Genomic DNA, 15,360 nt, shown 5'->3' on the forward strand with positions numbered 1-15,360 from the left:
TTCTCAGTGGTGTCTACTTTTTGAGTGTTGTCAGGTATATAGTTCTTAATCTATTTACACTGGCAGGTAAAAAAACAACATGTGAAATATTTTGTTCTAGTTCAGCTTTAGTTACCAAAGACGCATATTGGTAAGCTATTTCTGTATAACATGAAGTCCTGTGAAAAGAGACCCTGAGTGAGCTCTGTATATGCTAGCTCTGGAACTGGAAACAGCATAGCCATGTTAGCATTAACAAACATTAGTTGAATAGTTCTGCTGAGAAGTGGGACTTACTAGGTAGAGCACAGAGCCATGCTGATGTGACTGTACTGCTTCCAGTTCCCAAGCCAGCATGGGCAGAGCTAGGTCAAGTAACTCTGAATGGCATTGCCTTCTGTTATATGCACGTTCCCTAAAGGATTTTTTTTATCCCCAAATTTTGGGTTCCTTCTACCGGTGATACAGAAAAAAATCTGTAAATGTGCATAATCTTGCAGGATGTTCTTTTTTCTGTTATCAAATCCACCTCAGTCTTTCCTTCTCCAGACTATATAACCCTTGTTTTTTTCAGACTTTCCTCATAAGTTTTGCTTCCCAGGCTCCTAATAATTTTTGCTGCTCTGCGCTGGACTCTTTCCAAAATATCCACATCCTTCTTGAAGTGTTGGGCCCAAAATTGGATGTTACTCCAGGTGAGGCCTCTTCAGTGATGAATAGAGCAGAAGAATCCCTTTCCTTGGTTTGCAAGTGGAATTCAGAGAGTCATAGAAGGTTAGGGTTGCAAGGGACCTCAGGAGGTCATCTAGTCTAACACTTTGCTCAAAGCAGGACCATCCTGAACTATATCATCCCAGCCAAGGCTTTGTCTAGCTGGTAGGACTGTGTGAAGCTTTGGTCCCTGATTCGATTCAGCGGAGATTCAGCCCAATTTGGTGGCTGGATCTCCGAATCCGAATCAAATCAGAGGACGCTTTAATCTCTCCTAATCGATTTGGACAGATTCAGTGATTCGGACGTAGATAGAGCTTTAAATGTTTTTTCTACATACCTCTAGGTAGCAGGGGCTCCAAACACTGCAGTGCTGGGGCAGATGCAGTGTACCACAGAAGCACAGGGTGCTCCCCAGCATGCTCGGCAGCTGACCTGGAAGTGGACCAGAAGCACTTCTGGGCTACTTCCTGGTCCAGCAGGGAGTGCACAGTCGTGCCGCCCCCTGTGCCCACCTTGCTCAGTGACTGGTGCCTCCTGGGTCTGGGGGGGACACCTAGGATCCCCCCGCGGCCAATTGCCGAACTGGGAGGGCACAAGTGAGAGGCCCCCAGCGTGCTCCCTGGCAGACCCAGAAGTGGTCCAGAAGTACTTCTGGTCCACTTCCGGGTTTGGTGCTGAGTATGCTGGAGAGTCCCCCACACTCCTGTGGGACGCTACATGTGCCCCAGCACTGCACTGATCATGAGCTGCACTGCTACCTCAAGGTATGTAGAAAAAAACTTTGAAGGCTGTGCCTGTGTCTGAATTGCTGATTCGGTGAATCGGCATTGAATCTTCAGGTTTGGATTCAGCCGAATTGAATCGGGGACAGTGATCCAAATCAACAGGTTGAATCACTGTCCCTGATTTGGGCTGAATCCAAATCTGAATCGAATAGGGCCTGCTTCACACAGCCCTACTAGCTGGGTCTTAAAAACCTGTTTGTATAATTCAGTATACTGTTGGCTATTTTTGCAATGAGAGCAAACTGTTGGTTCATATTCAGCTTATGGTCTACTGTAATCCACAGGTCTTTCTCTGCAGTAGTGAAGCCTGGCTTGTCATTCCCAGTCTATATTTGTGCATGCAGGTATTCTGTTCCAAGAGCTGGACTCTGCACAAGTCCTTCCTGAATCTCATTAGATAGGTTGCACACCATTTCTCCAGTTTATTCAGGTCATTCTGAATCCTAGCTCTACCTTATGAAGTATATGAAACTCTACCCAACTGTGTGCTGTCCACAAATTTGCTAAGAGGGCACTTGGTCCCATTGTCCAAATTATTAATGAAGATGATAAAGAATACCAAACCCAGGACAGATCCCTGGGAGCCCCAATTGATATCTGTTCCCACCTAGATATTGAGTCAGTGATTACCAGGGATCCTGGCTTTCTCTTAAAATAAATAAATAAATAAAACCCCCCAACTTTCGGATTAAAAAAGACCCCAAATCCACATTTTTTTCTGTGATCAAAATGACACGCCACCACATATACATATATATATTAGTAGTGCTTCATTTTAATCATGGAAAAATGTGGATTTTAGGTTGTTTTTTTTTTTTAATCCAAAAGTTGGGAACCTTTTATTTTTATCAGAGAAAACCAGGATCCCTGGTGATAACTACACACTAAATGTGATGATTCAACAAATTTTCTACCTGCCTTACAATACTTTGATCTAGTTAGTATTTTTTTAGCTGGTTAGTGAGACTGTCATAAAAGACAGTGTCAAAAGCCTCATTAAAATCAAGTTTATCACATCTGCCCCCCCATGTAGTAATAGTAATTATTGAGGTATTATTATTATTGCTAGGAAAGACATTGTAATCTTAGAATAAATATTTTTCCTTTATGAAATTCACAAATAAATTGTATGTCAAGATTACAGGATGACCATCACCAGTACAGATATTAGCAAGTCTTAACAAATTAAATTCACAAAGTTGTACTTGAATCCAGTGAGTCATATCACACCACATAATGTGCAATATGTTCTAGCTCTGTTAAAATTTATTATTTGTCTCCAACTTAGGGTTCAAAATCTTTCTCTACTTAAATTCTATCCTTGTAAGTGATATGATCTGACCATTTGAGAAAGAAATATATTGTAAAATAGTGATTTAGCCTTTTATATACTTTTTCCTAAAAACACTGTATACTTATTTGGGTATTAATTATCAGAGAAATGGGAATAGCAGTTTAAATGGATTTGCTTTTTATCTTAATTCATAGTGCTATTTCACTTGCTTACTAAACCATATCAGAGCATCACTTCTTTTTTTTAAATGTAATTCTTTTTTAGATAGGTTAATATCAGATTTGTAAATTCTAGTAATAATTTAAACTGTACATGTACACACTGCAGCAATTAATGGTTTTCCTTATGATAGGTTGATGATAAGGCATTTGTGTCATGGCCATTGATTACTGCTTCCTGAGTGCATAGGAAAATCTGCTACACTCCTGGAGGTACATCTTATTAGCTTTTTAATTCTGATTCTTTGCTTTAGCACACCAGGACTTCCAATTTCTAATCCTTGAAATAAACTTCTGCTTTAAATCTGTTACTGATTAACCAAGAATAATTGTTTGATATATTTTAAATCTTAATAAATTGTTACCTTTTCATATTCTAATCCTCTGGTGCCTTCAGAAAATATCACTTTATTTGGTACTTTATAAAGTATCAAAATGTAGATGAAGCCAATTCTGTAAACTCTTATGCTGTTAAATTCTGATATTGCAAATTAAAAGTACTTCTCATTCTTCAATTCAAAGTCATCCGTAATTTTCATAGATCCAACCTGCATCTTTCCTTTTGTCCTGATGCAAAGTCAGCTCCTTTCCTTCCTTCACTACTGATGTTAGTCCTGATCACCCATTTTTTCCCAACAAACATTTTTTGTATTTTCTTTCATGATGTCCTTTATGAAAAGAAGAAAACTCTTAGGAAAACTTAGTTCGCCGCCTTCTCTTCCTTCAAGCTCTTCCTCAGAACTTACCTCTTCCAGCCTAGAAATTTCAGTCTGGGTATGGGTGGCCCAGTGGAGAGCTGTGATCTTCACCACTGCCTGGAAAATAACTTCTTTGTCTCCGCCATCTGATAAGACTTATCTTACAGATTTTGAGACCTGTGGATAAGGAACTAAAGTATTTTTATATCTCTGTGGCCTTGAAATATGACTGCAGGTAAACATTTAATAAAGTGGTCGGCTGCATAGAGACTGATAGGTTTGACTCCCACACTTCAGTTAAGGTCACTGTAAGAATTGAGCATGTCTTCTGCCCAAAACATAGATGCATGCAAGGCTTCTTGGAAATGTGAATGATCTGTACAGAGGGGTTATGGCAGGATTTTGTTTTTGGAAGGGGTGTTTGTATGTAAAAGAGAAGGAGGTAGTAAATACAATCCCACTGATAGGAAAGCCTGATGCCACTGAACAGCACTAAAGTGTCACCCTGGGAGAAATGGGATTGCTGAATGATAGTGTATAGTGGAAAGGTATTTGAACTGTGAGCAGAGAAATTCTCTGGTTGTACAATCCCTCATAAGTTCAAGAAAACAGGGCTTTGTACATTCCTGAGAATAAATAGACTGCATCAAAGATACCTGACTTCATCACTGAACTTGCCTCCTAACTAAAATAACCTGAGGATGCCGACTCTTGGCTAAGCATTCGGGTAAGAAGAGGCAACACTACTAAAAGGACTTCTTGGAATTCATTCTTTGTAGAACATAATAATTATAATACATTATATAGGGTTAGCAATTACCATTTGCTTACCAAACACAAGGAGGACACAGATTTTGCCCTGAAGATCACAGAATCCAAAAATATTTTGTGTTGTGCTGAGTGGTTTATAATGAAGCCTTTTGTGTATGGACTTTTTAAAGTCAAATGGTATTTTATTCAGGTTTCCTTCCATACTACTACAGTTTTCATTACTGTTGTTAGCTATCAGATACAGAGCATTAGCGTGCAGAGTCCTCAGTTGGCCTTGGGTTCCGTTGCGCTAGGTACTGTCCCAACTCTTAGCCAGGTGCAGTCCCTGTCCCCCAAAACATAGAACCTCTGCAGTTCTGTAGACTGTTTAAAATTTCCTAAATACAGCTATATTTTTTTACCTATCTAGGTTGTGAAAGTCACCTTTGCTTAATGTAAACTTCTTTCTTTATGACCTCATTTGCATGAGAAATTATACCTTAATAATTTAATTGATCTAATAGTAATAATTTTATCTAAACTGGTACAGTGTCATACAACCACCTCCTTGTGCGGATATAATTTCTGGTTTTAACTAAAGTGATTTCAAACTGATTTAGTAAATTTTGTACATTTCTTCATGTAAAATAAAGCCTAAATAATTTATAGGAGGATGAAGGAGGAATATTATAGAAGCTTCAAGAATATTAGTCACTCCTTTGGTAGTCAAAAAAACCTAAAATCTATTTTAATATTCAGCTATCAACATTATGGAATGACTAGAGTAGTAACGGAACAAACACAAAAAACTGGAAAGACTTAGTCTGTTTGGAAGATTAACAGCCTATAAAGTGTCTGTTTTAGCCTAAAGCTTGAGAAAATGTTTCAGAAGCTGTAATGCCTTAAGTGAATTAAATATCCGTCATAAAATCCTGAGATCATAAAATACCGAAATAAAAGTTGCTGTTGCTTTTAATAAAAAGCCAAGCCATTTGTTAGGAGTGCACATTCAATAAATGTTCCAAATTCTAGAACTTTTGAGAGATTCCCACTCAGGAAACTTTCATATACCTACTTAGTGCCTGCAGGAAGGTGGAAAACCCGAGTTGATTTACCCCCTTCGGGTGCCCTGTCCCACCCTCTTTTTTTCAATCAACTATAGTGATAAATATGACTACATTAAATAAAATTAATACATAATCAAGGCACTATTATTTTGCTCAAAATCCTATCTTGATCATCTAAAATTTGATCAGAATGAATGCTGATATAATAAGTTTAAACCCAGGACAAGATTTTTTTTTATTTTTATTTTTTTCAAAAGCACTTTAAGGGACTAAAATGCCCGAATACACATGGGGACATAAATGAAAGCTGGGTTCCTAACAGTGTTAAATATATTTGAAATCCTCTCCCATCCCACCAGCCCATAACTCTGACTGCACAGTCTTTTGCTCTTAAGCTTGCAAATAGGTTTTATTCAGAAATGATGTCAGCAGTTCTAAGATATGGTGGTTATGGAGCTGATGGTGATTTCCTGACTTCCCACCTGAAGCAAGTAATGATCTGGTAAGGGAGGGATATGTCTTTTCCCCTAAGCCACCGTTTTTCAGTCCCAGTGACCTCAGCTTCCAAGATCTAGATGCTTAGTTGTGCCTCTGTATCCAAGATCACACTAAATCAGGCTTTCTACATGGTTTTCCAGCAGGACATGATAATTCACTATTATATTCGATGCTTACTGCTCCTGGAGAAGGAAATGGGGAGAACACAAACCTTGTTCATGGCCATTTTCCAGCCAGACAAAACACTTGTTTTAGGTTTGGAATTAAGAATTCTTCAAGCTATTCTCTCCCCAAACTTGTCCCTGAGAAGACTTTTTTCATGTGGGGCATGTCAACAATTTGGATTAACCTGGAAGGTACTTTAGGATTTTTTAAACTAGATTCAGTGTATAGAATGTGTTTGACCTGATTTTGAATCTATATTCTCTTGATAATTTGTCCTGTGTGTAACTTGTTACTTTTGTAATAACATTTTTGTTAAACTTTTGATGTTGTTGTGCCTATTATTTGATAAGATGTTGTTAGATTTTGTGTTTGTTTGCTTGTTTGTCAGTAGCTGAGCAGTACAGATATTCCGTTGAGTTTTGTAAGAAATTGTGATTGCAGCATAGAGATAAGTCTATCTTTTTCTTTACTGGGAATCTTCCTACCTCTTTACACTAATGTACTCCTACTGATTCCTGGTGCAGTAAATGAGACCTACTAATCGCATAGACCTTTCCACCTCTTCCCCTCCGTCACTGTAATTAATCATGCTAATTATTAATTTATAGCACTCCCTTTGTGTGTTATGATACTTCCTAATAGGATAACAAAGCAAAGCACTGAATAATTAGAATGCATTTCACACAAATAACAAAAGAGTGAATGCATCATTAGTCTAGAATGAAGTTTGAAATAACTAGACTTCCTGGAGCCATTGCCTCTACTTTCAGAAGTGACTAGGGATTTTTTGGGGGGGTACTTTAGTTTTTGGATACTCAACTTGATACATAATAGGGTCTTGATTTTTTCAGAGGATGAATTTAATGACATCTGAAAACCAGGCTCCTCTAAGGTGTGTTTTTTCCCTTTCAAATTAGTTATGTAAAATCACCACTTTGAAACCTTAGGCCCACCTGTTAAAATCAACTTCATTAAAGCCATGTGTCCTGATGGTGATGCTACCTTTTTGCTTTTGTTTTCATTAAATGTTTGTGGTGGCTCAGTGAGACGTGTTGGCACTGTAAAGTCATGGTAGTAATAGTTCTTTGAAGTTCTTTCTATTATCTGTGAGTAAAACTCAGACTTTTCAAAAGAGTAAGGGTTAGCTCTAGGGCTGAACTTCCTTTCCCCACAACCTTGCCAAACTTCTGTGTGCTTTGTTGTAAAGTATGTTGCAGGGGAAAAGGAGAAGAGTATAATTGTAGCAATTAAAATATTCTTTACAACTGCAGATCTTTGCTTTGAGATGTAATATTGGGAACTGGGGTCTTAAAGTGTGGCTGCTTCATGGAAATTGGGTCACATTCATCAATCACAGATGCAGGTTTTATGGCTCTACATACACTCACTGAACTTCTACAAATCTAAGTAAAATAAAAATGTGAAAACATTCTTCAGAAAAAGCTAGTCACTTAACATTACTAAAATCCCATTGATTATTTATTTATTTGCTGCCTAGAATTACCAAAAAATGTAAGTAGTTTTAGTAACTGTTACTGGAATAGATTACTAGTTCAAAAGTTACTAATGCAAAAGGTCTAACCATTTTGCTAGTGCTTTAGTTTTGTGACTGTTATGCAGAGCCAAAAACTACAGAGAATTATTATCAGGCATTTTTTTTTTTTTTTTTTAGAAGAGAAAACCAGGATCCCTAATTATTCTGTACTGCTTATGTTATGGGGACTACCTAAATATACATATTGGGTGTTGGGCATAAAGCATTAAGTGATAAGCCCCAATGTAAAAAAAAAAAACGACACATGCCTAATTTTAAACAAGTAAGAAGTGCTTACAAGGACTCCCAGGAAGGTGGAAGCTGGAAGCTTGTGACCTCTGGCAGCAAGCAGAAATCTTTTATCTCCATGCACAGCAGTTTGTCTGGAAAATAGATGTGGAGCCCTAACAACAGAGGGCGAGGAGCATGTTCCATTGGTGCAGGAGGATAGGCCAGGCCTCCCCAAGGTGGGAAGGATTAAGATGACTGTCACCAAGAAGAAGTGATGGGTGGTGATGGTTGAAGACTCCATTCTGCAGGGGATGGAGGGATCCATCTACCAACCTGACCTGTTGTCTCTGGAAGTCTGCTGCTTGCATGGAGCCCAGATCCATGATGTCATGGAGATATCGCTGAGACTCATTCGGCCCCATGCTGCTCATCCACGCGGGCTCCAGTGGTACTGCCTGGGAAGACCCTGAGCAGATAAAAAGTGACTACAGGGCTCTGGGTGCAAGGATAAAGGGGGCAGGGGCTCAGGTGGTGTTCTCTTCAATCCTTCCAGTCGAGGGAAAGGGCCTGGGCAGGAGCAGGTGCATCCTGCAGATCAATGCCTGGCTATGCAGGTGGTATCACCAGCAGGGCTTTGGCTTCTTTGACCATGGGATGGTGTTCCAAGAAGAAGGATTGTTGGGAAGAGATGGGATCTACCTGATGAAGAGAGGGAAGAGCATCTTCACAGATAGGCTCCCTAACCTGGTGAGGAGGACTTTAAACTAAGTTCATCATGGGATGGAGACCAAAGCCCTGAGGTAAGTGGGGAAGAGGGAGATATGGAAGAAGAGCAAGCAGAAGGGGGCTTCAGGGGAGGTGCTCTCATATTTCCTGGGAAATCAGGGTGATCAACTGGTCACCTCAGGTGCCTGGACATGAAGGCACAGAGCCTGGGAAACAGGCAGGAAGAATTGGAAGTCCTTGCACAGTTAGGGAACTATGATGTGATTGGAATAAGAAAGCCTTGGTGGGAGCTCACCTGATTGGAGCAGTGTCATGGATGGATACAAACCTTTCAGGAAGGACAGGCAGGGGAGAAGAGGAGGAGTTCCACTTTATGTAAAAGAGTCATATGATTGCTCAGGGCTTCAGTATGAGACTGGAGATAGGCCTATTGAAAGTCTCTGGGTTAGGGTCAAAAGAGAGAGTAACAAGGGTGATGTTATGGTGGGGATCTACTGTAGACCACCAGACCGGGAGGAACTGGTGGATGAGGATTTCTTCAAACAGCTAGCAGAAGTTTCCCAATCAGAGGCCCTGGTTCTCATAGGGGACTTCAATCACCCTGACATCTGCTGGGAGGGCAATACAGCATTGTGCAGGCAATTCAAGAGGTTTTTGGAGTGTTGAGGTCAAACTCCTGGTGCAAGTGCAGGATCGGCCAAATAGGGGCCATGCTCTTCTTGATCTGCTGCTCACAAACAGGGAAAAATGGGTGGGGAATGGAGTAGCGGATGGCAACTTAGGCAGCAGTGACCATGAAATGATTGACTTCAGGATCCTGAGGAATGGATGGATGGAGAGCAGCAGGATAAGGACCCTGGACTTCCAAAAAGCAGACTTTGACTCACTCGGGGAACTCATGGGCAGGATACTCTGGGAAGCCAGTCTGAGGGGGAGAGGAGTCCAGGATCACTGGCTATACTTTAAAGAAGCCTGACTGAGAGTGCAGGAACAAACCATCCCGATGTACAGGAAGATTAGCAAGTATGACAGAAGACCAGCTTGGCTTAGCAGTGAACTCTTTAGTAAACTAAATCACAAAAAGGAAGCTTATTAAGAAGTGGAAACTTGAACAAACAACAAGGGAGGAATATAAGAATATTTCTTGGGCATGCAGGAATGAAGTCAGGAAGGCCAAAGCACAATTGGAGTTACAGCTGGCAAGGGATGTGAAGGGAAACAGGAAGGGTCATTCACAAGAGGAGGATCAGAGAAAGTGTGGGTCCCTTACTGAATGGGGGAGGCAACTTAGTGAAAGAGGATGCAGAAAATGCTGACATACTCAATGCCTTTTTCAGCTTATTTTTCACCAGCAAGATCAGCTTCTAGACTAGTGCACCTGGCAGCACAGTTTTGGAAGGAGGTGGTGAGCAGTCAGCAGTGATGAAAGAACAGGTTAGGGACTTTTCAGAAAACCTGGAGGTATACGAGTCCATGGGGCTGGATGGAATGCACCCAAGGGTGCTGAAGGAGTTGGCTGATGTGATTGCAGAGCCCCTAGCTATCATTGAAAATTCATGGCTATCAGGAGAGATCCCAAATGATTGGAAAAGGGCAAACATAGTAACCAAATTTAAGAAAGGGAAAAAGGAGGATCCAGGGAACTATAGACCAGTCAGCCTCACCTCAGTCCCTGGAAAAATCATGGAGCAGATCCTCAAGAAATTCACTTTAAGCATTTGGAGAATGTGATTAGGAGCAGTAAACATGGATTCATCAAGGGCAAGTCATGCCTGATGAACTTGATTGCCTTCTGTGATGAGATGACTGGCTCTGTGGACGAAGGGAAACCAGTGAATATGGTATACCTTGAATTTTTGCAAGACTTGATATCCCACAGCATTCTCACAGGCAAGCTAAGGAAGTACGGGCTGGATGAATGGACTGTAAGGTGGATAGAAGACTGGCTAGAGCATCGGGCTCAGAGCATAGTAATTAATAGCTTGATGTCCTGTTGGCAGAGTGCCCCAGAGGTTGGCCCTGGGGCTGGTTTTGTTCAATATCTGCATCAAAGACCTGGAACATGGCATACAAATGCACCCTCAGCAAGTTTGCAGATCACACCAAGCTGGGGGGAGTAGTAGATCTGCTGGAGGGTAGGGCTAGGATTCAGAATGACCTTGACAAGTTGGAGGATTGGACCTCATGAGGTTCAACAAAGACAAGTGCAAAGTCCTGCACTTAGGACGGCACAATTCCGTGCACCAGTAGAGGCTGGGGGCTGACTGGCTGGGCAGCAGTTCTGCAGAAAAGGACCTGGGGGTTACAGTGGACAATAAACTGAATATGAGCCAATAGTGTGCCCTAGTTGCCAAGAAGGCTAACAGCATACTGGGCTGCATTGGTAGCAGTGTTGCCAGAAGGGCAAGGAAAGTATTTATTCCCCCTTATTCAGCACTGGTGAGGCCACATCTGGAGTACTGTGTTCAGTTTTGGGCCCCCACTACAGAAAGGATGTGGACAAATTGGAGAGAGTCTAGTGGAGGGCAATGAAAATGTTGAAGGTGCTGGGGAAAATGACATGAGGAGAGGCTGAGGGAATGTCTTATTTAGTCTAGAGAAGAGAAGACTGAGAGGGGATTTTGTAGCAGCTTTCAGCTACCTGAAGGGAGGTTTGAAATCTAGCTGGGGTCATTTAGACCCAGCACTCTTTCCTGCTTATGCAGGGGGTTGGACTTAATGATCTATTGAGGTCCCTTCCGACCCTAACATCTATGAATCTAAATTGGATGGAGCCAGACTGGTCTTACTGGTGGAAGATGACAGAACAAGGAGCAACAGTCTCAAGTTGCAGCAAGGGAAATTTAGGTTAGATATTTGAAAATCATTTCTCATGAGGAGGGTAGTAAAACACTGGAACAGGTTACCCAGAGAAGTTGTTGAATCTTCATCTTTGGAGGTTTTCAAACCTGGCTAGACAAAGCCTTAGCTGGGACCATTTAGTTGGGGATGGTCCTGCTTTGAGCAGGGGGTTAGACTAGATGAGCTCCTGATGTCCCTTCCAACCCTATTTTTCTATGATGTCTATGAATCCAAGTAGTTAGGATGTTTGCTGTGTTAGACTGAAGCCAGGCAGAAGGCAGAGCAGCAGCTTATGGACTAATTGGTTCAGAGGCATGTCCTTTCATATGTGTCAGCTTACTTTGTCAGATGCTGAATTCTTCAGTTTCATTGCATCTGATGAAAATTGTTGTCTAAGAAAGCCTCTCTGAACAAGTTTGTCTCCAAGGTGCCACCTGCCATACCTTCTAAGCCAGTGAAATAATCATGTTGAAATTGGTGATAGCCAAGTGCTTAAGCATGAGCAAAGTGGGGCCACCCTCCTTCTCCCTGAAGTTCTGAATCTAGGAAGGTGAACAGTGGTAAAGGGATGGGCAAAGAAGGATAAAACATACAACCAACCATGTACATAAAATTGTATATCATAACAATCTGCAATATTTTATTTTGTGAGACGATCCTTTTTGCTGAAAAAAAATCTTTGCAACTAACACATCCTGTAAAAATGTTTTTAACAGGTTGTATCAATCAGTAAAAATTCTGTACTCCTTCGGGATTTTTGTGACGTACTCAATTCAGTACTACGTTCCAGCAGAGATCATCATTCCAGCCATCACTTCAAAAGTGCAGCATAAATGGAAGCTTTTCTGTGAACTAGTGGTGAGGATTCTCTTAGTCTGCTCAACCTGTAAGTACACATGCAACCTTTATTGAGATTCTTGCTGTTAAATGTCTTAGAACATGCATTCTTGAAAGGAGGTTTCATTCTGAGCTATTGTTAGAGGGGAGGAGTGGGCCAATACAAGACTTCATTGCAAGTGCTTATTTTCTGGATTTAATTAAAAAAAACAACCATCAGTACCGCAGTCTTTGGTTTGATTTATGGTATGACAACATCTGGGTGAGTCAGACTGATGGAGACTTTGACAATGTAAGTCTCTCTTGGCAATAAATTTGCCATCCTTATTACAACACAGTGGCGTAACAAGAAGTATTTGCACCTTTAGCAGTAGCAGTTAGCATCTACTAGGATATGCTGTGTAATGAGTGGGAGATGGGTCAAGTTACATGTCTTCCATTTTCAGTCTTGGATCCTTTTTCTATAAGGAAGATTTTGCAGATTTTTTGGATTACTTTGCTATGAGTCAGTATTTTGTCCATTTACATGAAGGCAAGGTAAACTCTTCAAACTAATTTCAAGTAAGGAGATGGGTTTAAATTCCAAGCCTCCCTCCCCCTATCCACCCTTCCTCCCCGTAGGGAAAAAAAATAGTTGAAGAGAATGAATGAGAGATTGTATAGCAGGACCACACTGCTGCTTGCTACTCTCTAAATTTCAGTGATGGGATATGGTAGAACAGGTGCAAGGAAAGGCCAAATGTTTTACTGGAGTATTTGAAAATGTTAACTTTTTGATTGTAGCAATGCACTTGATGAAAAATCATGTGATAAGGCTTTCCTCTCTTAGCAGCTATGATATTTATGGCTCTATAATGGGAGCAACAGTGGTTCTTTTCCTTTGGTACTTGGCATTACATTATTTCTATGCAGATTGTACAAATGATATGCATTTGGCAAGCACATTATGGGTAAGAGGCTCATTCAGTAATGTCCCTGAGCTCTGGAGGAATCCTCTGATTTGTTGTTTCTGCACCAAAAGATAACATTGGAGTAGAGGAAAGAGGGAGGAATTGGCACCCATTTTCTCTTGGATGGTTTCCACCTCTATCTTGTCTTCTTGGTTTCACTGCTTGCTTTTTTATTTCCTCTTCTTTCTCTTTCTCTCTCCTTTTTCCCCTTCCTATCCTATGTTCTTTTTCCCCTCCTATCCTATGTTTGCCTTTCAGCATCCTGTAGGCTTTGCATCCTGTTTCTTCCATGGTTCTCCACATACAGAAACGTTGGATGACACTCCTTTCACTCCTCCCAAGTCTCCAGTTATTCTTACCTTCACTTCCCCTTCTTGGTTTTTTTTTTTTTTTTGAACATTCAGTTGTGATGCTTGTGGCACTACCCCAGCTGCCTTTGTCCTCTTTTAAACCATAAAATATGTGGCTTCAAAGTATTCCTACATTGGTACTCTTCTCATTTTTACATCTCTATTACTTCCTTACCTGGTGTCATGGACCTTAACAGGCAGCCAAGCCTGGAGTAATTGCCCAGCTGGCCAAACCTGCCAGAAGCCATACATAATTAATCAGGTGGCCACTGTTGAGGCTTTCTGATTGGCTACTGGGGAGAGCAGACTCCTCATTTTAAGTCCACCTGTGGCAACAGACTGCAGGCTAGATAACAATTCTGCCTGAAGAGCTGATGTGGTAGGCTTCTTTGCATCCCATGTTTTCTGGTTTTATGGCTTCCTCCCCTGCTTTGTTCTGCCTCTAGACTTTTGCTTTTGGGAACTCTGCTTTGCTTTGATAATTTTGGTCTCAACCCCTGAACCTTGACTTGGCTTTGGGCTCTGCCTCTGGATTTTGCCTTTGGATCTGGTAACCTGATCCCTGATTCCTGACTCTGACCTGGCTTGTGATTTGGACTCTGCCCCTGGGTCCTGCCTTCCCTCAGTGGTCTACATACTAGGTCAGACTACCTACGTCCAGGTCCTCACACCTGGATAGTTAATACAGATTTGTTTGCCCAAGAGCAAGGCAATGTCTCTTGTACTTACACTGCAGTAACTTTTAACCCATTGTCACTGCTGTGCGTTTACACCCATCTTCTAGTTTTATCCTTTTTTTTAAAATCAGGCACTGGTTATAATCAGGAATTGGTTACAACACTGCTTCACTCTTGCCAAGAACTAGACATGCTTGCTAAAGCAATTTAGAAAGAAGCTTTTTTTAAATCCGGTTAACAGTAACAATATTTTTAAAACATTTATTGAATGGTATCTGTGACAAAATATATTGTAATGTCTGGACTGTGTAGAAGCCCTAAAGGGGCTTTTGCCAACTTAAACCCATCTGCTAGAAACAAAAAAAGAGTTTATGATAATTATAACACATTAGATTTTTAACTGAGGATTTGAGAAATCCAGTTAATCTTTCATGATGGCATTGATTTTTTTTTTTTCTTCCATTTTGCATTTCTCAAATCAGAATCAGACAAGTCATCATTTTATTGTTTTACAAGTCTACTAGTGTTAGAGTGATACTGTAGCCATGATAGTCCAGGAATTATGCGAGACAAGGATTTTTTTTTTTAATCTGATATTTTTTTTATTGAACCAACTGAATGGTTGGAATAAAATTAGACAAGCTTTTGAATGCCATAGATTCACTTCCAAAAAAAGTTACAAATCTGCTAGGCATTTAACAGAGAACTGGCATGTGGTCACTGCCCAAAGAAGTTTGTGTTAAGTGAAGGATTTGACAAACAAGTACAGAGAAGATACATCATGAAGAAGAAATAACATGAGGTGAGGGACACAAGATTGTGCAATTAGACCATCAGACCTACATGCTTCCAGGTGATACAGATGGATTTTATTTTTAATATAATGTGTAGTCCCTTGTAGGATTCAAAACCTCCAAAGTCTATCACTGAGCACCTGGAAGAAAAAGCAAGCATATTTACTTTCTTTTGTTCTAAAACCCTTATTTAGCTGGAATTTTTGAATTATTGGAATATTCCCATTAGTGATAGATCTTAAGAAGCATGTA

General features: G+C 40.6%; 1 protein-coding gene across 1 annotated transcript in view; it reads left to right on the forward strand.

Moving 5' to 3' along the window:
- SLC36A4 (solute carrier family 36 member 4) overlaps positions 1-15,360 on the forward strand; it is a 261,549-nt gene that overhangs the window by 85,287 nt on the left and 160,902 nt on the right. The window contains exon 10 of the mRNA XM_019496431.2: positions 12,217-12,386. Within this exon, the coding sequence (XP_019351976.2) occupies positions 12,217-12,386 (170 nt within the window). The remainder of the gene's footprint in view (positions 1-12,216; positions 12,387-15,360) is intronic.

This window comes from Alligator mississippiensis, chromosome 1, assembly GCF_030867095.1.
Source record: "Alligator mississippiensis isolate rAllMis1 chromosome 1, rAllMis1, whole genome shotgun sequence".
In the NCBI taxonomy this organism is placed as follows: Eukaryota; Metazoa; Chordata; order Crocodylia; family Alligatoridae; genus Alligator; species Alligator mississippiensis.